The sequence below is a fragment of the Aphis gossypii genome, chromosome 3 (genome assembly GCF_020184175.1).
Source record: "Aphis gossypii isolate Hap1 chromosome 3, ASM2018417v2, whole genome shotgun sequence".
NCBI lineage: Eukaryota > Metazoa > Arthropoda > Insecta > Hemiptera > Aphididae > Aphis > Aphis gossypii.
The window spans coordinates 43,505,014-43,529,489 of record NC_065532.1 but is presented as its reverse complement, the minus strand read 5'-3'; the positions used below and the strand labels follow the sequence as shown (position 1 = coordinate 43,529,489).

General features: G+C 27.0%; 1 protein-coding gene across 4 annotated transcripts in view; it reads right to left on the bottom strand.

The window, feature by feature from the left end:
- LOC114121273 (potassium voltage-gated channel protein Shaw-like) overlaps positions 1–24,476 on the bottom strand; it is a 181,581-nt gene that overhangs the window by 47,805 nt on the left and 109,300 nt on the right. For 3 of the 4 annotated variants that reach the window (XM_050203671.1, XM_050203673.1, XM_050203674.1), the window contains 3 exons: positions 10,277–10,512; positions 10,074–10,206; positions 9,096–9,284 (listed from right to left, as the gene is read on the bottom strand). In XM_050203671.1, the coding sequence (XP_050059628.1) occupies positions 9,096–9,284; positions 10,074–10,206; positions 10,277–10,470 (516 nt within the window). In that variant the 5' untranslated portion in view covers positions 10,471–10,512. The remainder of the gene's footprint in view (positions 1–9,095; positions 9,285–10,073; positions 10,207–10,276; positions 10,513–24,476) is intronic. The other variant, XM_050203675.1, reaches the window with a different exon arrangement.

Below are 24,476 nucleotides of genomic sequence, written 5' to 3'. Positions count from 1 at the left end.
AACTATGTTTAAACTGTTTAGTGTAAGTATAAATCATAGCATGCTAGTATCTGTCTCAACAATATTTTTCTAGTTTAAAACTAATAGGTAATTGGTTTTAATATTAATGTTACGTGTACAGTTTTTCTTTTATTGTTATAAAATAAATTTAAAACTGTATACGTATAATAATAAAATGAACAAATAAGTTAACGGGTGAGAGGTAAGTTGTAAGAACAATATAGTGCAATTACTAAATATAATTTAATAAACCACGTGGCATTTTACGTTTTAGACGATGGAGGAGTTGTGTAAGCCGAGATTTTGGATATAAGGTTTGTTACAGTAATAGCAAGTGTGTATATTGTTGGTAATTTTAAGGCACAATGTAGAGTGTAATTTCTGACACGTACGCAGGAGCATTAGAAAGGATACGGAGAGGTATTGATTGGAACGCTTGAAATTTGTTTAGGTTTAAGTTTTTGAGGTTGCCCACAGTTGAATATGCGTACTTATAATTATTTTTAGAAAACTAAAAACCATCAAGTCCGTATAAATACTCACATTGAGTTATTAGAACGAACAACTAAAAAAAAAAATATCTACATTTTAAGTAAGTATTCTATATTTGTATGTGTGTATTTGATTAACAAAATATATTAGTGCATCATCGGAAAAACGTGATGAAAAATTAGGTTTTTTTTAACGATGGGGGTTATTTTATTACGAGTATAAAAACAAACCTCAATTAATAAATGGCACGTAGGCGTGTTGTCCGACTGTGTTTTGGTCTTTAGATAGGACTGTTTACGCCGGGTTATTTACCAAATTCAAACCATTAAATATGTCAGTTTTATCTAAACATTAATTTGTTTTTCAAACGTTTTAAGGGTTTACGCCTTTGTATTGTTGTAAATTTGTAGTATTTACGAACGTACAAATCGCAAAAGCATACCACTATACGTATATGCAATATATATTTTAACATTTCAAAATTAAAACAGTTATCATTGACGGCTATTTTTATGTCGACATTTAGTTATTATTTGGTTGGATATAAAATGAAGAAAATGCTTTAATATTAAAACTTCGTTTTCAATTTCGTAATACTCGTATTGTAAAAAAAATAATTAAATTTTTTGAGAAAAAGACGATTTAAAACTACAATATTATTATATCAGTACGAAGATTAAAGTGTAAAAATAATTTGATTTATTTAGGTTATTTTTTTTTAATGTTGATTCGTATAAAATGTATTATACCGGATGGAAAAAACAATTATTTATGTACGAGTTTCCCATTACCATTAAAAATTTTACATATTACAGTAAAAATATACCACCAGTAATATAATACTTGTATTGGTGCTTGAATTCAAATCAATTTATATAATTTTACCAGGTGCCTCTAATGTTACATCCGATGATTGACGACTAGATATAGGACATAGGTATTATAATATTATAATGATATGTATAAACAATTTTATTTTACAAAATGCACGAATAATAATCTTAATTATTCAAATAATTTGGCTTCGAAAATTGTTTTCTTATTAGTTATGATTGAGATATTGATAGTACGATATTTTAACAAAATAAAATAAATAATTTTAAAATATTCTGTCATATTGTTAGTTGTTTATGTTATAACATAAATATGTCATTACGAATTATAAGTGTAAAATATTTTATATAATAACAAAACCCACACGCATTCACGAAAACCAATTTAAACATACCCATTTACGAAAATTATCAATTTTATTTTTAATTAAGTTTGTAGAAAATTATTCGATCAAGTTTTCTAGTATATTATTTAAGACGAATATAATTTTTATTATCATAAAATAAACAGAAATAGACTAAACTAATGCACGGCGCTCTGTATATGCAATTTAGCTACATTACTGTTCGCGATATCTAGTGAGATTCTTTAATTTTATTATTGTTAAAATAATAATCTATCAAAATATGACTTCAGTGAATTAAATTAGTATTTAAATTTAAGGTATTTGATAATGGATAAATTAATAATTTATGCTGTTTAATATGTATTTGAATCAATTTAGATTACTTGATTGACATGTCATTTTAATGGAAAGGTAAACCTAATTTATTAAATAATATAAATTATGTTAATATAGATTACAACTACTCCTCGTAATGACTAATAACGATAATATTTGAAATATGAATTTTTCATCCATTGATATAATATGTACTCGTTTTAAAACTATTTGTTTAATTTTCTGTTGTATTTAATTGCATTTTTAGTACAATAAAATTATATAATAATATTGGAAATTGTAAAAGAATGTAATGCAAAAAATAATAATCATCATGGTTGTTTTTTTTTTTTGGTTTTTGTAAAAATATTTTTAAGTTTTATTCTTTATTTAATATCACTTTGCTATTATTTCAAAATGTATCCCGTAATGTTTTTTATTATGATTATTATTGAACTGTCTTATCTGCTTTACTTGTTTTTGTTTTTTATCGTTATTACAATAAACATTTTATTATACATTAAAATATGTATGCTATGTTTATGTATTAAAAATGTATTTAGCTACTAACTTTGTGTGTACGTTTCGGTACGTATATATAGTATTAAAACACAATCATAATTTTGTTTTTCATTTAATAACATGCTTCTACTTTTACAATATACAATGTTTATTATGTTCTAGAGCCCAGATGGTAATTTATAATGCGTTGCTTATTAAATACGTAGGTACTAAAATATTAAAAATTTAATATTTTGGTTGTGTAAAAATGCACGTGAATATTATACATAGGTACGTACTACGCATAATAATAATGTAATATAATTTTAATGACAAAACCCATTTTGTAAAAAGAAATAATACATTTTACTGCAATACAAAAAAAAAACTTACATAAATAAAGCCGTCGACATTACATAATTTGTTGGTGATGATATATTTTATCATCATATGTATTATTTATGTCGATATAAAACATTTCATTGAACGATTATTTTAGTACATAATATACTTTTTTTTTTTAATTACATTACAACTGTTATAGTTCGATCGGCTATGTTGTATGTTATGTTAAAATTTGTAAACTTATAGGTTTTTTCCTAGAGTTGGAGTAGTGTAAAAGAAAATAGGTAGGTCGAGAATAATTTAATGTACCAATGATTTTTCAGGACTAAATGCATTAACAATATATTTTTTCAACAAAACGTGGTATAATATATGTTTCTTAACTGAATTATTCATATCACCAAATGATTAAACACAAATCAACCACAGCAGGTGAGTAGATGGCTATCATGCCGATTTAAAAATAAAATCTTTTTGTGGTGATGTTTTGTATGGATTTTTTTTGTTTTGTTTACTCATTTCTGAATGTATAATGTCTCATTAACATAAGATGTGTAGACTTGAATCGTTCATTACTCTAATGCACTCGTCAAAAATTGTGTTAAAAATTGGGTCTGTACAAGAAAATGTTTATGTGAACCATTTCAAAGCCAATGAAATTTTTTGTGATTACGTAAGTATACACTTTTATCTATGTATTATGTATATTATTTCTCATTTTTAAATGATAAATCATCTACATATACTATTCAACCACAGTCTTTAGTCATTTTAAGATATTTTTGGCTGAATAATTACACTATAAATTATAATATATTTCTATAAAAAAAATATTTTTCACATTTTCATTTTGATAATATCTTAAAATAATGAATACATTCGTTTTAAAGTTTGTTTAGAAAAACGGTTAATTTTCACTTTTGTTAATCCTACAACAAAAAGTATATTATTGTATATTAAAAGTTATGATTGGGGTGAAGGATATCTTTTTTACATTCTCTCGATAATGTACTTTTTATATCATTGTCTAACACTGTTTTTAATATTATCAGATATTGAGTATTGCATCGAATTGTGTGAATTATGACGGGTTATGGAATATATGAATTGATAAATTCAAAAATTATTTATAATTTTTTTTAAAAGTTCAAATAAAAATGTTTAAATTGTAAACTAATTTATAATAATTGATTTTTTTAAGCATAATAACGATATAATTATAAGCAAAATCCACTTAAATATTATGTACTGTTAAGTACCTAGTTAAGTTTCAGACTTTAACCGACAAAGTGTTCAAGTCATTACCGGATAGTTGTGACTAGTTGACATACTGTGAAAACGAGTCGTTTATCATGACGAGCATGTGCTTATGAGTAAGTAAGTATACGACAAAGTTATGTCGAATAGACAAAGCGTTTACGTGGCTGACTCAAGTGAAAATATACAATATTATTATTATAATGTTATGCCCACCACAAACTTTTCATTTATGTTTCTGACCTGAAATTAATTAAATCTAAAAAAAAATGTCAGAAAGTCAAGGTTTTTATAAAATCCACGACATTTTAACACAATATATAAATTATTTTGTTTTTGTATAAACAAATACACAATAGTCTTGAGAAAAATAAACTTTAATAATACGAGCATTTTTATTTATTTTTGAGTCTTAATCCAAAACATTACATTTTATTATATCATGTAAATGCGCTGTTCTTTAGAAAAAAAAATAGTGCAATATGCTTGTTTTGAACATTTTTGCTATATAATGTATTGGCAGTTAACATTTTTTATTTAAGACTTATATAAATGTTATTTTTATAATTCAAACAAATAAAATAGCAATTACAAATATATAGTTAAAAAGTGTTACAAATACAAATTTAAGCAAAATTAAAAACTTTAAGACGCTAATCTATTAAAATTTTTATTTAAACGTGTTTGTGTAAAATAGTAGACAATAATTAGCAATAACTCATTATAGTATTTAAATAAATTTAAAAAAAAAAGCGACGAAATGAACGTTTTGGCACACAATTATTCCAAATATTTAATCGGCAACTGGGAAACAGATCATTGACCATTTTAGAGCTTATTAAATAGTTAAATAAAAACGTTAAAAAGCACGTGGTTCTGTATATTTAAAGAGTTAAAAACAAAAATATATAAAACAATACTCGTTGCGACTATATATTGAAATGCACAAAAACGAAATTAATCATTGAAAATATTATCGATTTTATAGCCATTAAACACCTGCAGTCGTCTTCAGCTGTGGTATTAATTTTATTGAACGACTGCCACACGGTTTAATTTTAAATTTATTAAATTATTAAAGTGCATTTATATTTTAAATTCAAACTATAGGATGCATTTCGTGCTGTAAATTTTAAAGGATTTGTTTCACTAATTTGACAGCGAGTAGAATAAACTATCTCTGATATTATTTACTGTGTTTTATTTTCACTTGAAATTTTTTTTTTTACCTTATGACTTTGTCAAATCTAGTTTCATATAATATGTATATTTATTGCAGCAGTGTAATATTTTAAGAAGTTGAATATTTTACTTTGTACCTAATTTTTTGCTTCATTAGTAGACGTTGTTTGCTAATAAATTTATGTTAGAAAACCTCTTCAGTAAAATATGAAAGTATTATCATATACATTTTATGATATATATTATTATTTATACTGATTCTTACCCATATATTAATCAAAAATCTTAAAAAGGAAAAAATTATTAAAATATATTATTTAATTAGTTCTTTTTAAAACATAATTTAACCAATTGTTACATTTTACCAATTTTAACTATAATATTTTATGTAACTCGTTGTATTATAAAATCATATTACACGTGTAAAAAACCGATGAAAAACTTGGATTCTCAAATATTCATCTTGAAATGTTATATAGCATCAGTAAGCCTTTTTATTACACTAAAAAAAACAGAACTATATTGATTATGCTGTATGATTATCATACAGTTCACCTCATTACCTTTTATACTTCATAATAAAACTGCCAACACTAATATCACAGACATATATCCTTTGTTGCAAGTGAGGAAAAGTTTCATAAGGTTCATGTTTATAATATAAGTCATCAAAAGAAAAATTTAATCTATTCTATTTTGTATTTTATGCCCTTTCAAGCCAACTATAACATGTTTAGTTGAATTATTCTTTTTTTTTATGAAATACACGAAATTATGTTTATAAAAATATATATAAATCAATGATATTTTACAAAAATTAAAAAAAAAAAAACTACTTTAAGGTATAAATGACAAAAGTAATAAATAATAATAATGACATTTTTTTTCATCTCTTAGTTTTTCTTATTTATAATTATTATTATTATTATTTATTTATTTATATATATATTTTTTTAGGCGTCATTGAAATTTAAATGCATTATTCATTTTTTTACAAACAAAAAATTATTGTGTAAATGAGTTGACAAAAGGATATTCAAAGTTTATTATTTCAATAATGAAAACAACAAATACACTCATCAAAACTTTCATTTTATAAAATGCATGGTATGAAATTCGTTTTATTTCAAACAGACTATAATATTATGTTTGACAATCAGAAAAATAAATCAAATAAATTTTTATCTAGATGGCTATCGGGGGTCAAATACTATTGATGTTTATGAATTTTTGAAATCGGTTACTAACCATTATCGTATAAGATGGGTAGGTAGTACCTTTAAGTGTATTACTGACAATGAAAATTAATTTTGTACCGGTCCCCGTGCACGATAAGAAAAACCGATTGAAACACACGTAATATCCTGCAGGATTATCTTATAATATAAACGCTCCGTGTGCAGTGTGACCTCATAACGTGTATAATGATGATTAACTGATAATATAGTATAAGCCTCGCAACACCCAAGCATTTAAGCTTAAGCCAAGTCAATTTCAGACCACCGATGTTCACTGTTAAAATAATATAATGATATCTATTTTAACAATCGTCGTTATTGTATATTACAATATACCTATCAACTTTGCGCAGATCTGAGTTGAATCTATGTATTGAGGTAACCTAATGTACTTGATGCTATATTGTTATAATGATATATTATGTAGGTATTATATATATTATAATATTTGTGATAACTGGTCATTTCGATGCGTCCGTGGACCGTGGAATAATAATTATTATTATTATTAATCAGACAGTAATCACTGCACGGCATCCGCCTATACGAAACCGGAAGTCAATTTTGCCGTATAGATCGATTAATATTTACCATTATATTATATTATATGGACAATACTTCGAATCGGAGGGCGTGCCGTTATTCCGACTGTATACCATCCTACTATGACGTACACACAAACGTACCTATACACAAATTATTATATTAATGTGGGAACATAAACCCCGAGCTATACACACCGCACACGTTATTTACGCATCCGCAAATCTACAGCATCACAGCGGTGCCGGTACGATGTCCATTTATTAACGGCTGTAACGAGACAACCCTCTGGAATAAAATTTTTTCGACGATTTTACTATTTATTATATACATACATATATATATATTAACTAAGAACAGAACCAAATTGATTGGTTCTCATAGTTTTTTGGTGTCTTTTCTGTGGTTTGGGTTTTGAAACACACAGAAATATTGTATGTACCAGTGACTTGTCATAATAAAATATATAATACAATAGTATACTATATTAATGTCTCATATGTTTAATATTATTTTCGTTTTATATATTTTTAGCAGTTCTATGATATCAATTAATTATTAGCGTTGCTGGAGAATAAAATAATTCCAAGGAAGATCAGAGACACAAAATATAAGTTTTTGTTTAAAATGTTTTCCTCTGTGTACACAATTATAGCCAATAATAATATTATATAATATGTATGAATATTATGTAACAGCAAGTCAATAATTATATTTTATAAATCGATTTGAATTGCGTAGTTTAGAAGTTCAATGCGACAAATATATTATTTTCTGAAATTATTTAGTGAAAAAAAAAATACCTTATTGTTAAAGACACACGTCTTTTGATAATAGTATACGCACATATGGGACAAATTTATTGTCCATGTGTAACTATAATGTTATTCACGTGTAATATTGCAAAAAGAATTATTTATGTTTGTCGTGCTACGCGTATGTAATATATCAACAGAAACATAATATATCAGCGTAAACACCTACATCATTCGATCCGATGTTATTAATCTGAATGGTCGATTGCGCATATCGATAGTCACACTTAAAGATATTAATCTATCATATAAGGTGTAAAATAAATAGGTACCCGATCAGAACCGTCTCTATAAGGACCCTTGATTGTTAACGTGTTTTAATTTAACAATACATTTACAAACTATTGTAGAAATGTTGTACTTAAATACTCGAATTATATATATATATAATAGAAATAGAATGTAATAATTATGCATTTGAACTATAAAAAGTTGTAATGTATTTTAGTACATTTATTTTTAACTACTTATCCAAATTGTTAAGAATTTTAATTTTTATAAATATGTTTTTGGAAGTTATTATTTCTGAATACTTTGATAAAAGAGTTGAATTACGTAATGTTTTAGGTTTCACTACAAACAACCAACATGAACTATGAGTCATCACTTAATCACAATATAATTAACAACGTCACTAAAAGTGTTGTAAAACAAGTAGATATTCAATATTATATATCAAATTAACTTCCTTAATTAATTTTATTCATAGAAAACAATGCAGAATAACTTAAAAGTTCATTATAAAATAATCATTTTTTCAAGCAAAACATTGTTGTGTTAAAATATTGTTTTGCAAAAGTTTTTGTAACAATCTATAATTTAAATAACAGCGATTATTCAAAAGTATCAGATATGAAACTTTATTATTAGTTATTGTCGTGTAAGTGTGCGTATACTTGATTAAAATATTGGTATACTTGTATAAGCAATCATGTATTCATAAATATTATGATAAAATATATACTCAGTAATTTAAATATGAAATATTAGTTGTGCCTAGTGTTTAACCTCTACATAACATTAGCACTTTTATTATAATGTCAGGTTACTGTATTTTGTATTTTTACTACTAAAATGACTACATTTTTAATAACATTAATTTTTTTTAGGTTTATAAATTGGAATAATGTTACGTGGTCAACGTATTTATAACGGTAATACGTAAGATATATTTCCAAACGTACTGCCCTCCATGTGAATAGTTTTAATATTTATAATCGTCCGTACCACACTTACCTTGGCCGATAACGAAGAATGCGGTTCGTTGAAGAGTGCCCATAATTTTGGCTTGGTCCTCTGCCAAAGGTTCAGAGTTCCAGCCAAGTATTCTTCCTCGTAACCAAACATTCTGGCAACTTCTTCCTCGTTCGGTTTCTCAGAGTCGATATCCAACTTATCGAGAATGGCAAGAGTGGCCTGGAACCGCGTCAAAGGTTCGTTTAAGTAAAATAAAAATAAAACATTTCCAACAGAATTAATGTTAATATTGCTAGTATAGGCACTCAAAAACATTAACGAAAGAATGAAAAAAGTTCGTATTATATTGAGTTCGGTTGTTGAATTTTTTCAAAGTGGTACCCACTCGTTTCGTAGTAATGGATCCTTTTCTCTTATATAAAAGGGTGACATACTCTCGCGTTACCCCATCGCTATTCGCGCACCGAGTCTCACTCACTCACTCGCACGTGCGTGCTGTTTCGTGTGTCATTAATCAGCCACAGAAAACCGAAACTTACTATCCATCAACCCTATCGTCCCTATCATTTGCTCTTATAAGTACAATTTTTTTGCGAAGACTTGTCTTTACACAGATGCGTAAAACTTTCAAAACTTTGAGTATCGAAAGCATTTTACGTTATATCATACCGTAATGGATTTAATCTGATCCTACGGTGAGCGTACACGTGGAGTCTAATCAATTGTCGCAACTTAGTACCTATACGACGTCATATTGTGTCTATTATTCGTTTTATAGAAAATATATCACAATAAGGTAAAATAGGTTAGAAAGTAATAAATAAATAATCTTAAAATTGCAATTTTTTTAAAAAAAAACATGTATATATTATCATGTTAATTTTCATCCATTTAAAAGTTTTAGTAGTTTTATAATAATATGGTTGTTTATCGATATTGCCCGTAATGTATATCATATTATAATATACACATTTTATTTATATTTACTGTGTATTTAGTAGTTGTTACCTGAGTGTCTCTGTGGATGCTGTAAGTAGACCAGCAACAGGGCTCTACTTGATTTGAGTCGAGTCCCCAAAACTCCAGCTCGTCTTCGAAAAGTGGTCCACAAACGTTTGTTGGATAATGAAGTTTCCCCGTTCTAGAAGAAAATCACGATTAACAAACAGTTTATGAGTGATGTACAATAGTAAGTTCTTAAGATGATTTACCTATAGTAATTGAGTACTTGGGCAAACACGCCTGGGTGCCTATCAAAAAAATACTCGTTGAGCACAGGATCGTAATTGGCTAAAGCTTCAGTGAGTCTGCTAAGCCTTGTAGCTGGTATTTTCTTCAATGTGGCTTTGTAGGTCTCGTAACGGATACCACCGACGTTTAGTATGATCCTGTTCTCACCATCCATGTCAACTGCAACCTTGGTCGTCACGCATCGTTAGATCGTGAACTGTAAAATTGTTCATAATTTTTGTGTTTTAATCAAATGTTAACAAACATTTAATAATTAAATCGTTAACAATTACAATGGCAGAGGTTGTAGATGATAAACATTTAAAAATGTATTATAACCATAATACTTGTATAGATAATATTTAGATAAATCAATCATTCAACTTTACAAGTATAATATAATTTAAATAAAATGTCAACGCCTAAAAGCTATATATTTTTATACATTTAAAACTTAAATATCCTTATTTATAATCCACTATTTACGTCAAAGTTCGCGGTAACGAGTTTTGTTGGTTTAAGTTATGGATTTGTTTCATATATGATATACTTTTATACTTACATTATACATTACGCTCAAGTGTAAAAAATTCAATTATAATTAATATTAATATAGCTCATAAATAAAATAAGGGTTTTATAAAAATAATTTTAAATTAATAAAATATAAAATTATAGCTTAAGAGACTTTAATAAATAATAATTGTTTTAATGGTATGATACCACAATAACAATAGCTTTAGTAGTAGGTAGATATTAATTCTTTATAATATTGAAATATAACGTAATATCAAATGATTAATTTGATTTTGCTTATATTGTGTAACTGAGTTATAACAATTAAGTTGCTTTTTATAGCAAAGCTAATAATATAGTAATATAATTATATTATCTTTTTAAAAATAAAAAAATAAATGAATACCGTCATCAAATAATTATTTTTATAGGTTTATCTATAACTACTTTATATAAAAGTATAATAAAAATAGAACATCTGAACTCTAGTTATAAGTATTTAATGTATAAGAAATATGAGTGTATTTTGAATACCGAATGTATATCAAAACATACCATACTTTCGATATAAAAATTATTTAAACTATAAATTATTAAAAAAATAATTTATATAATATATTTTAATTATTTATAGTTTAATTGAAATTTGACAATGACTTCAACAACATATTGTTTATGCCTAGTTGTCTGTCAACATTTTCATAAAAGGTACTTTGTATAACACAAATATTGAACTAAAAATATAAATTTTTAGAGGAGTCAAATCCCTAAAAATAATTAAATAATTAAATTTTAATTTAAAATAAAAATAATGGTTTTTTAATAACTTTGAAATTTGAATAAATATTATCTGCACACTATACAACTTTACTAATGCTTAATAATTCATTATAAATCTATATTATTTATTTTATCTTCAAAATGGTATGTATTATTTATTAGGTACTGATTTTATTTATCAACTATAAAAATATATAATTTTCATTTTCATTTTTATTTTATTAATTTAAAACCATGAGTCCACTATATAAAAGTTATTTACAATATTGTTATGGAACAGTTAATTTTTGTCATATTAAATTACGGATGTATTGTTTTTATTCAGTGGTTACGATAGTATTTTTCACCGAATGGAAAACCGTATTTATATATATATATATATATTATTTACTGTTATATTATGCAGTTCAATAATTGGAGAGGGTGAGTCTTTTTTACGATATATATAGGTATACTTAAAAATTAACGAACGGGCTTGTGGGCAAAGGTAGCTGTATAAAAAGTTGGATAGGGACCAACAATAAATTAATAGTGTTAAAATAGGATGGATATTGGGGAGAGGAAGACATGGACCGTTCGAGAAAGGGTACTATACTGCGACCCGGTGGCGATGCAGATAATATATTCTAATGAGAAAAATACCAACAAACCGATAATTATACACAAATACATACGGTCACTGAAATTATACTTTTTTGTATTGAATATCTGTCTGTAACTGTGGTTAAATGTTACACAGTGTATTATTATAGTATAATACGCATAATCAGCTTGTCCATAGCTACCTAATCATATTTTTTATACAAATGTTATTTTTATAAATTTAAAATAAAAGCAATAATATTTACAATTTCTAATATTTTTTATACAATAAGTAAACTAGGTATTTTTTCATAATATTTCATCCATATATTATGCGTGTATTATACAATAAAAACAAAAACACCAGTACACATGAGAAGGGAGACTACCAGTGTGGAAACCATCAGGGTAAAATATTATAATATTACATCATCACATATTTTTTTTTTTTTTTGTAAATTCTTTGAGTTTATTTATATTTAGTTTTATATTATGTTTTCCTCTTTGTAGCAGTTTCATGGTTCTTAAAGTTTATACTGCGGTATACATTAAAATGTATGTATACCATGACTGTAAGTAGTGCCGATATCTGCACTACCATACACTGCGGTACATCCTAAATTGTATAAAATACAATTTGTAATTTTTTTCAGCTATACTGTTCGTGATATTGAAAATATTTCAGTCTACTACAGTAGCAGTTTGTTATTAACAATACGATATAATTAGATTTATTGACAATATTATTTTATTATTCATAATAAAAAGTCCAAAATATTTAATTTTAATAAAAGATGTGACACGTACTGTAGAGGCCATTATAACTTTTGTAACGTAAAAGGCCAATTTGACAAACTGTAATAATTAACGATGAGTCAGTTGATTCCCTAAGCTTCCTGCTAGCCAATGCAACTCACTTCTGAGACTAATTATATTAACAATAAATCGATATAATATCGTGCTGCATATTTTGTCAATATCACCAGGTGCTATTTTAAAAATTATAAAAAAATATGCAACTAATTAAAATTATCCATTAAACAACAAAATAAATGTTATTGATATCTTTTTATTGCAGGTTTTGGTAGGTTCACAATGGTAAAATACTCAAAATTCGAGGTTGTGTACCCAGAAATAATCGAATTCTCGACCAATTTTTACCACATAGTACAACAATTTTGGTATTTGGTATAATATGAAATTTACAGTGTATTTGTTGACATTTCGAGCGGGTCATATGTTTCCAAATCGATCCAAAGTTGTGGCGTGGGAGATATTAATCATCATTTTACCCATCTGGTAGGTGGTGGGATTAGTGGCGAGGGTGCGGAGGAGATTTGAAACGTTTGGTTATTAGGGTTTAGATTTTAAAGTAAAAACTTTCCGTCATTGTTCCATTAGCCGGCTGACGAATAATGGTCTCGTATGATAACAATAATAATTGCACTGCTGTGTCGTCGAAAAATTATGTGTACTTATATAAAAGATAGGATAAGTGTATATTATAATTTATAAAATAGACGTTTGACTCGTCTCCGGACAAGTGTAACAAGTTTGGCGCCGGTGGTCGAAAAATTGTGGCATTTACGAAACGAATAGTCGTGACTTTGACGACCACTAATGTACGGCTAGTCTGACGAGTACTTCTTATACAATAATAAATAGGGTTTTTTCAAAAATTTCCATTCACAAAATAAGAAACGTATGAGATTTTATTATTGTCCTTCTCCTTACTTTTGAAACTTTATATAATATTATATTTGATTGAAAAGAACTAATATTTTTAATATTCAAATCAAAAATTGTATGTTTAAATGATTTTATAAACATTATAATCTTTATCTATAATACTGTACGTAAAATAATTGAGTATTCTGATGAAATTATAAGAATGTGTGCTTTTGTGAATTGTATTTGAACATTTATTTGTTTGAAGAAAAACTTTAATATGTATACCTAACAATACAACGGTAGTTATGTACCTAATTAATCTCCGAAAATAGTAAAACGTATACAAAGTTTTAAAATTATAAAGGTAGTGTAAATTTGATACTTAACGAGTTTGAAAATAGCCAAGCTAGCAGAGTATGATTATTTTCTGGTCACACAGTAGATCGAATTTCAATCACAAACAACAGTAGTACACGACATAAAAGTATAAAAAATATATTCAACTTCACTATTTTGCACCAATATTGAAATTACAAGAAAACATTATGCACCCTATAGATTGAAACCAAAAATATATTTTCATATTAATAATATTGCATCTGGAATCATACTACAGAGTATATATTTATAAAAAAAAAAAAAAAACGTTTCAATGAAATATTTATGGAAATATTTTGAACGAAAATTGATACATATTTCTTTTTACCGATCTAATACATATATAATATATGAGTTATACAACAGTATTATTGTAAAATCAAATACATTATTGAAGTTTGATGATAATAAAAAATACAAATTTTTAAACACATATTATCTTACGGTTTTTCATAAAATTAAACAATGATCCGAACGTTGTTATTATAATACGTCATATATTTTTCCAATAAACAAAACATGTAAATTATACGTTTATTACTACCACTGTCATGTATTTAGAAGTTAATTTTCGTTTTGTATCGATAAAATGTATATTTATCGTTATTTTTTATCTATGTAAGTTAATATTGCAGTTTCCGTATATCTTTATGTTTTGTATATTCGATACTGATAAAACGGAAACGCTTAACATTCCAATTCGTGTTTTTCCTATATCGGTTCTAAACTTGTTAATTAATATTCGGAGTGGATATGTTTTTATATTATTATTTGTTTTTTTATCCAAGAGTAAAATCGACTTGATTGATTTCGTCACTAAAGAATGAGTACAGTTATTTATTGACGCCAACTTATGGTAACAAATTTACATTAACAAGATTGTAAACTAGTTAACTACCATAATGGTTCCGTGAAAACAATTAACCGGTAAACATGAAAGGGATTTTAAGTGCTCTGGAAAAATAACTTTATTATTATTTACATCATATATTAAGTCTTTTTAAGCAAATTGTATACCTGCTTGCATTTATTTTAAGTATGGCAAAAATATTAAACATTTCGGAGTCTCATATCTGTATTAAGATTGAACTATTGAGAAACCTATTAGGTATACATTATAACTTCAAATGAATATTTTAATGATTTCAGCGTACTTAGATCACCAAATCACATTTCGTGTGATTCAATTTTGTGATAATAGTGTGAAATACTCCTTTTAAATCCATTAAAATATTATTTATGTTAGGTCACATAATAAAATATTATTAAATTTTACCATAATTTACCAATGAAAAAAAAAAGGAAATATTTAAAAGTATAATATTATAGTATAAGCAAAAAAAAAAAAAAAGATAAAAATAATATAATACTTATATTTTATAATACAAAATTAGTTTGTTTTAAAAATTAATTAAAAAGTCGTATTGTTTTTTAAACGCAATGGAAGCGACAGAAAATATAAGAAACAAGATCCAGCAAAGTCGTGTAAAAGTTTTTATAAGATAAAAATAAGTAAAAACATTTATGAATGTATTCAGGCCAAACAAGTTTTTGAAGCAACTATACTATCTTATGCCGAGTCCGTTTCAATTCTAAAATGACTAAGCTTAATGCACAGCTCATCATCTGAATACAAAAATATTATTGTACAGTTGTAGTACACGTCATGCTCACTTCGCGGGAGTTCTACGTGGTCGTTGTTGTAACAGTGATTGTTGCGAACGAACTTTCTACATATTATGATGGTAATTTTCGTTTAATGTACATTTTTACAAGCAGTTTTACTGGTAGAAAACATTTTTTTAACGTGTACGGAATACAAGGTACAATACATTGTCTAGTCCCTAGAGCTACCGTAGGTACATATTGTTTACGAAATGCACAATATTATTTGAAATTACTTCTCTAACGCAGAAAATTAAATCTTGTTAATATAATATTCTAACATGTAGGCATTTAATTAAAAACACCACCAATATATTATGGTTATGCAACCATACACTTTAAACGATATGCCATCATATTATAATAGTCTGTCAGTTTGCGAGATTATTAACAATTTCTTTATGCGAAAGTATAATAATATAAGCAGGTAATATAATATACATAATGCAATTAAACATTTAATAGGCAGTTAACGTATTTTATTTAATTATATAAAATTATAATTGGATGTTTAGCATGACATATAGTGTGAGACGCTCTATACATAATATGGTATTATTTTATTTAGTTTTCCTATTCAAATATACAATAGAAATGCATTGATTTAAAAAGGTCCGAACGTGGTTTTTAAATGTATACGCCTGCGAAAGCCTGTAAGTCACGGTAGATGTAATAAATTTGAAATCGCTAATAATATAAGCACCAACTTTCTTCAAAACAACGACTTGTTTTATTGTTTTAATCCATAAATTTAAATTTGATTCATAGTCGTTTTCTAAAATCACTTATATTCACTATACCCACATTTTCAAAAATTTAAAAATTTAATGCAATAATATTGTGTCCTTAACTTTTTGAACATGATACGATTCGATTATAACAATACATTCATATTAAAGTTATTATCATTACAAATTTAGAATTGCTGTACGAGTCAAATACATATTTTGCTGTGTTGTAAAGTTTTTACAATAATACATATTTTATATGTATTATATTATAACATATTATATGATATAACCGCATAAACATGGCATAATGATAATATATATATAATATTATATGTTCCAAGACGAAACTTTAATGCATCACTAGGATATTTGGTTCTAATTTCATCGATTCAATGCCGACTACAATCGCGTATTACAGGAAGAGCAGGAAAGTTTACACGTTTCCCTAACTGTGTTCGCCTCTTGGGAAAACGAAATGACTCTTCATCCTGCAGAACGTGCACCTATCCATAATACGTACGCATAACCTATATCCATTATAATACGCATACATAACCAATATCCATTATCCGTAATACGCGTATATATTATGACCCATATCATGTATTTGTTTAATATGGATATTTATCAACAGATGCCTAACTGTTATTATTTTACATATAATATACGGTCGTGTACAGATGGATGGGATAGACGTGACCGTGGCTGTACGGAGTGGAGAAAGGGCACTGGATGGCTTATGTGCGTGAGCTTAAATTGCAACCCCGGCTTATTAAGTATGCAGCGGGACAAACCCGCTGCTGCCCGAATCCTCGAGGGTGAAATTGCTGAAGACTAATTAAATCGTTTTTTGTTTTGTTTTGTTTTTTTTTTTTTTTTGGCTCGTTACTCGCGATTATAATCGTGACGCGTACGCACATATTTACAACTTTACTGCAGGACCCGCGATGTTTGTACGGACCGACAACAACAAAAAAACGTCGAAAAAAGCGAAAAACAATCAACACCGACAAGGGCGCTTAATTTTATTCGTCCGGTCGTCGTACTATAGATGTGTATGCATTATAAATGAGCGCAGTCTCTCGAATCGGTATTGTTCTTGGTTCGTCGCATTCCGCGTCCCCGGGGAAATCGATGGACAGGTGAACGATTTATCATCGGAACTTGTCAACGCGTTGCTTCGGAGACGACCGAAAAACTATAATATGAGATTCGACCGGAAAAAAAGGTCCTGACCCGCATGTCTAGTGGTTGTGTCTGAATTTATTCTAAATATATACATCTGTATGCATCTATGTAATATAAATATATATATATTTATATAGTGTATATTATACAGAGACATTGGACAATAATAATGGAAACAAATCTCCAGTATAATAGTAGGTTTTTCTGTATCACTTATATTATATTATTATTTTCGCAGCACAAACAATATTAGTTTTCCTCGACGGCCGGATCCCGAATCATTAATTTTCATTGCATTTCATTTTATTTTCCGATTCGCGTGTAACGTGTGCTTTGAACGAAAGAGATTATAATCATCAGCATAGATTGGCAATAATAATACTTATATGAAATCTATACTCTAAACTACAATAATAACAAGCATCATAACTAAATATGAATATCTGAAAGAACATTAATATTATTTTGTTTTTGTAATGTATAATATTATATGCCATATGCGTCAATACACTTTTGCTATTATTACCGTGGTACATAATGAAAGACAATTATTTTTTATCAACATAATGCACCATCGTTTCTGAAATAGTAATATATACTTATTATTTTTTAGTAGAATGAAAAAAATAAATAGTAATAACTAATAATTTAAAGATATCATTAATAAAAATATCAGTCAAACATTTTTCCAAAATCATCAAATTAGAATATATATATTTTATATAAAAACATTAAATATTATATTTATGGAATTAATTTATAAATTATCTATTGGTGAACATAATCAACTATATCAAATTTATATATATATATAATATATATATATATATATATACTCTAAACATAAGTATACGCTAGACAGATATAGTCAATTATCATGAGAAGGGTTATGGGTTTACTAATGTTTATAATGTCGTTAAAATTAATTCTAAAGAGACGTATTAAATGTAAGTTTTTAAAATGAAAAAAAAAATGAGTAATATTACTTACCATCTACCAATGAATAAATCACTTTTGTATTAAAAAACTTTATAAGCTTGGAAAAATAAAGAAAAATAAATTTTATCAGTACTTTTAAAAACGCCGACTGAAAAAGTATGGTTAAAATGCTAAGTTTTAATAATTTAATTGTATGAAATACATTCTATTTTAATTAGATAAATTAAAAAAATCAATTTAAATCAATTTAATTAATTAACGAATATAATTAATGATTTTTAACATTAGAAAATATTTTATTCTCGTATAAATATCACATTGTACTATCATTGTGCTTAATACATTTATAAATGAATAGTAATACAAAATTGTGTTGTTAACATCACTATGTTAATACCACAAATTTTTATTTTGTTGAAATCTTTACAGTAGACATATATTTGAAATATAATATTAAGATACTTTATTGATATTTTATGTACAATCATGTTTTAACAATTATTTGAAGTACAGTATACGAACTATTGACTACAATATTCCATATATTTTAATATATTATAGAACTAAAATATATTTATAAAGTTGGATAATCACTGCTAACATTATAATATTAAGTATATGAAACGTAAATAATTAAATATTTTATAATCAACTTAGGACCATACTATTATATCATACTTGTATTTTATTCAATATATTAATATTACAGTATTTAATTTTTAACTTATTAAACAGTTTTCTTAGAATAATTGTTTATGCTAAGTGGTACAAATTTTGAAACTGAACACGTTTTTTGATTTTTAATAATTCTTAAATATTCATAATTTTTAATAACTTGTTGGAAGCACTTTAGCATAGTTATTAGTAGTAAAACAGAAGAGAATATTTAGGGTACTCCATTAATAGCTTTCGTTATAATTTTATGTGTTTAATTTTTTAAATATTTTTCAGTCAAAATTATGTACTTCTGCACATTAATAGTGATATAAACCGTATGACCACTTAAATTTTTGTAACATTCACTACAGCTTTTTAAATTATGGTAAATTTCTATAAATATAATATACTATTATGAGTACCTACTATAGTTTTAAAAAATTAAAAAGTAAAATAGAGTAGTATTAAAATAAAATTGTGCTATAAAATGACAAATGTTTGATGAATTTTAAATTTGTAAAAATATGAACAAATTATATATATTTTTAATTATTGAAATATAAATATAAATAATTATAGTTTCTACAATAAATGGATAAAATTAATTATTAAAATATAAAAAAAAGTGAATAGATTCACACCAACATGATAATATTAGTTTTTAATTTTTAAATAGTAAATCACTATAAACGTGGAAGAATGACAAACTCAAAGGCATCCAGTATTTCAATTACAACGATTCAATGTATGTTTGTATCTTAGTAAATTTCATATTACAGTGCTTTAAGTTTCGAAACGTTTGAAACGCTATCGTATAGTGGTGCAGACACTCCAATAATATTAAACACAAACATAGTTTTAATACAATATTATTTGCCGTATAAGTGGTTGTGCTATAATTGTGCGTAATAATGTACCTACTATGATATGCAGAGGCCACAAGATAAATTGTACTCTATACTAGCACGTATAATATATTAATAACAATTACGAAACAGTCCTGCAATTCTAAGAAGAGGGTATAATGAATCATCATAACATCGACTAATTGATTACTCGTGCAGTTATGAACTGTCTCCATTAATCCGTTATCAGGACGAGTAAAGGTTGACAAATCTCGTTCACTATATATAATATATATATATTATGTATATACAATCAGTCTTGGGCACTTTCTGGGGCTAAGGCTATACGTTTATTTCACAAACGACGTGATTTGCGGTCTTGATTATTATGATTGAGATGAGTCGGTTGTTAATGCAGTACGTAAAGAAAGATAGACTCGTCAAAGAGATTAAGCTGCGTCTCTGTAGAAGATAACTTTTGGGGTGGTGATGTACAAACAACGAACAAACTACTATAGTACTGCGATGAAATATTAATTTTTAACGAGACGAAAAACGATTCTCGAGACTCAATAATCACGAAAACTACTGTATAATAATTGAACGACTGCGTTTGTACGGTCATGATCTACATTTTTGTTTCACTCGTGAAGTGTATTCTCTCCGCTGAAGTATTCAATAAAAAAATTACTGCACGCTGTTCAATTTCGTTTTAATAATGAAAAAAAAAAACTTTTTCCATTATTTACTTTAAGAGTCATAATGCGGAGTTTATTGCACGACTAACAAATATGTCTTAAGCCGTAGACATTGTTACGTTGTGAAGGAAAAAATTAAACAAATACTTCGTCTTTCGCACGTTGCGTTGGCCATGGTTCACATAATATTATCTATAGAGAGCCAGCGAGACGACTGCGTTAAACACACAATAGATCAATCAGAACTCTAGCTTTCCTAAAAATATAGAGTTAATTTAAGTGAATGAAATTGCTGGACGATGAGATATTATAGTGATATACACAAGACGGAAAATACGACCATATAATATACAGGACCGAGCGGGCAATGCCATAGTAATGAGGTGATAAACGAGGAGGATAAATCTCGCTACGACCACCCTTCGTCCACCAAAAAGCATTTATATACATATATATATAAATCCTACAAACTATTACTTGGTTTTGATACTTATATATACATATAATTCGCGAATATTGACTTAAAAATTGTATACATAAACTACAGTAAAACAGTATTTATTATTTTCGTGACCATTTCAGTTTTGAGTTACAAATTCATGATCTGACTATACGTGTGACCGCGCTTGTCGATTAGACGAATTAACAGTGAACGCATAATTATATCTTCGAAATAACAATAGTATCACACTCGCTCATAATATGCATTCTACAAAGACGTTAAACTTGATAATTCCGTATTTCTACGGTGCTCGGATTAATTCTTGATTACAAAATAATATGCGTTTGAATACAGCTCGTGTAAAATCTACTTACTATATTGACTGGTATCGAGTGAAAAAAAAACTATACATACAAACTAAGCTATACATGGGTATATGTTGAAAAAGCACAGGATGTAGTTATATATTCATACGGATGTTAGAAGTTTAACAAACGGATAATTATTAATTATTTCCGAGCGCCATTTTAGAGAACAACGTTGTTTATCATCACTCTGACCTAGTCGATAGACTACTCATCGTGACATCACGATTACGGCAGCAGTGCAGATCATGATAATAATATATCATAATCTTTAGACGATGATCGATTGTCCCTCAAACCAGTCGGACCGATGGAGTGTGTGTCGTTCGTTTTAATAATTTAATATTATCATCCCCGTTTACGCGGAATCAACCCATCTACCACCACATTATGCCACTCATGCATTCGGTTTGACGTGACGAGTGTTGTTCACGCTGACACTCGCTGTTCGAGGTGCATTAAGTGCACGATATATACACACTTTACACGTCATGTACACACACGAAATGTTTAAACATATAATATAACAGTATCGATGTGGGCCGAGCGCACGTATATTACCTGATCCGCGGCGGTGACAGCCGTTTTCATTACGACTCGTCGCCGGCTTTTCATCGAGTTTATACGTCAAAGGTTTTTGTTGTTATAGTATTATATTAATTCAAAAGCGGCGTGTAGTGTTCTTCATAACATTATGCTAATTTAAACGGCGTAAAGAGCATACAAAGTGAATAATACAATAAAAATACTTTAATTGGGCAAGCCAATTACCAGGAACTGTTTACACTTACGGGGGTAGACACGACTCGTTTAAGTATCAGTCGGACAATTTACCGAAGAAACTCGGTCCGTTTGAATCGATTATACAGGACAACAGTATTATCGTTTTTACATAATTTTTAATTTACAATTACCTATTCCTTATTAAGTATCGTGTATTTTAATACGTACCTGCTATTCGTGGGTATTAATTTAATATCGTTCAGCAGTGTAAAGTGCAGTAAAACAGAAATGCTGGATATCATTTTATTAGTTTACGATTTTTAATGAAATTAAGTACTTTGGAAATTTTGTGAAGTTCGTTAAAAGTATTATCATTCACTACGATTTATTAAATTATATAAAAAAAAAATAAATGTTGACGTCTAATGAATATAAATTTGATAAAAACGTGTAAAAAATGTGTATCTCAAATCGATATATAATATAAAATTATAAAATATATATACAAGAAATAAAATTAAAATCACCAATTTAAACCTAGAATTTATGTAAGTCGGGTGTATATCACTTGGGATGGCAATGCTAAGTGGTTCTCTAACATAAAAACTATATTGATATGAATTATATAATATAATCATAAAATACGGTAAAGATTTGTTGAATATATTTTTAAAAACATTTAACAAGAAATATAATCTTATTTAATCTAAAACATATTTCTTTAATCGTGAACTATAATACTATTAGTTAAACTTGTATAATAATATAGGAGTAAACTATTACTTGAACTTTACTTATACATTTAAAATGTCTGATTATTTGCATTATAATATTGTATTATTATTGCATCACATTGAATTTACATCGAAAACACAATTTGTAAAAAAAAAAAGAAATCGTTTTAAATTGTTATCATTTTAAATTATCAGAATAAAAATAAAATCGATTCTTTATTTGAGGTCATTGTGGCGGAAACGAGAAAGCATTGACGTCGTATGGAAAGAATTGAAATAAATGTCATCGGTATCAAGATGTTTATTGATTGAAGGGCGAGGGTATATAAGTATATCGCATCAGAAGTAGGTATTAACGACATAGTAAAGTTTATTGGAAGTTTAATTCGACCGTTAAAAAAATTTCAGTAACGATGTCAAGTTACTAAAATAGATCATCTTTCAGTCTCTGTGGGTCTCGTCCAATGCTGTATTTAACCAAACCGCGGTTATATTATGACTAGTGTACGTTAAACTGGACTTTTTTTGAAGTACAATCTGGCATCAATATTAATAATATTAATAATGTTTATTTTTTCTAACCGCACTAAGATACAACATAAATAAACGTATATAAACAATAATTATAGCGGTGTTGGATCATATCCAAAGCCACAAGACTGTGCTGGAAATTTTAGTTCCATACATCGATATTTCATTAATTTTAATACGTATAAAAAATTTAAACTAAAAGAGTTTACAATAGTTTTTATAGTATATTTACACAAGCTAAACGATACATAATCATACAGTTTGCGTCTATTTGCCTATAACGATTCAACCTCATGTTTAATTTTAGGTAGTTGTTTTTTTCATTATTGACATTATAATAGTCGTGTATAGTATGTGAATGGTTCGAATGAATGAACCAATGTAACGATTTATTTAAATTCGTTATTTAGTTACGTAAATATTAAATAGTTGCACACATAACATTCGTAAAAATAGATTCTCGAAAACTTCAATGTTTGGTATTTAGTTGTGAATTATAACCTTGGGTTTTCCGAAAAACACTGGAAGTGTAAACTATCGATTATTTTACTCGAAGCAACATTATTTGAAAATATTTGTTTAATTTCCTGAAATTAGATTACATATTGTGTACATTTTATACGATTGGAGAGTGGTGAGGACAAACGGCACAGCTAGAGTCTTAAAAGTAGGCACAATAATTATTGTATTATTCTTTAATAGCTAATAGGTATTATAATTAAAATAATAAACATGT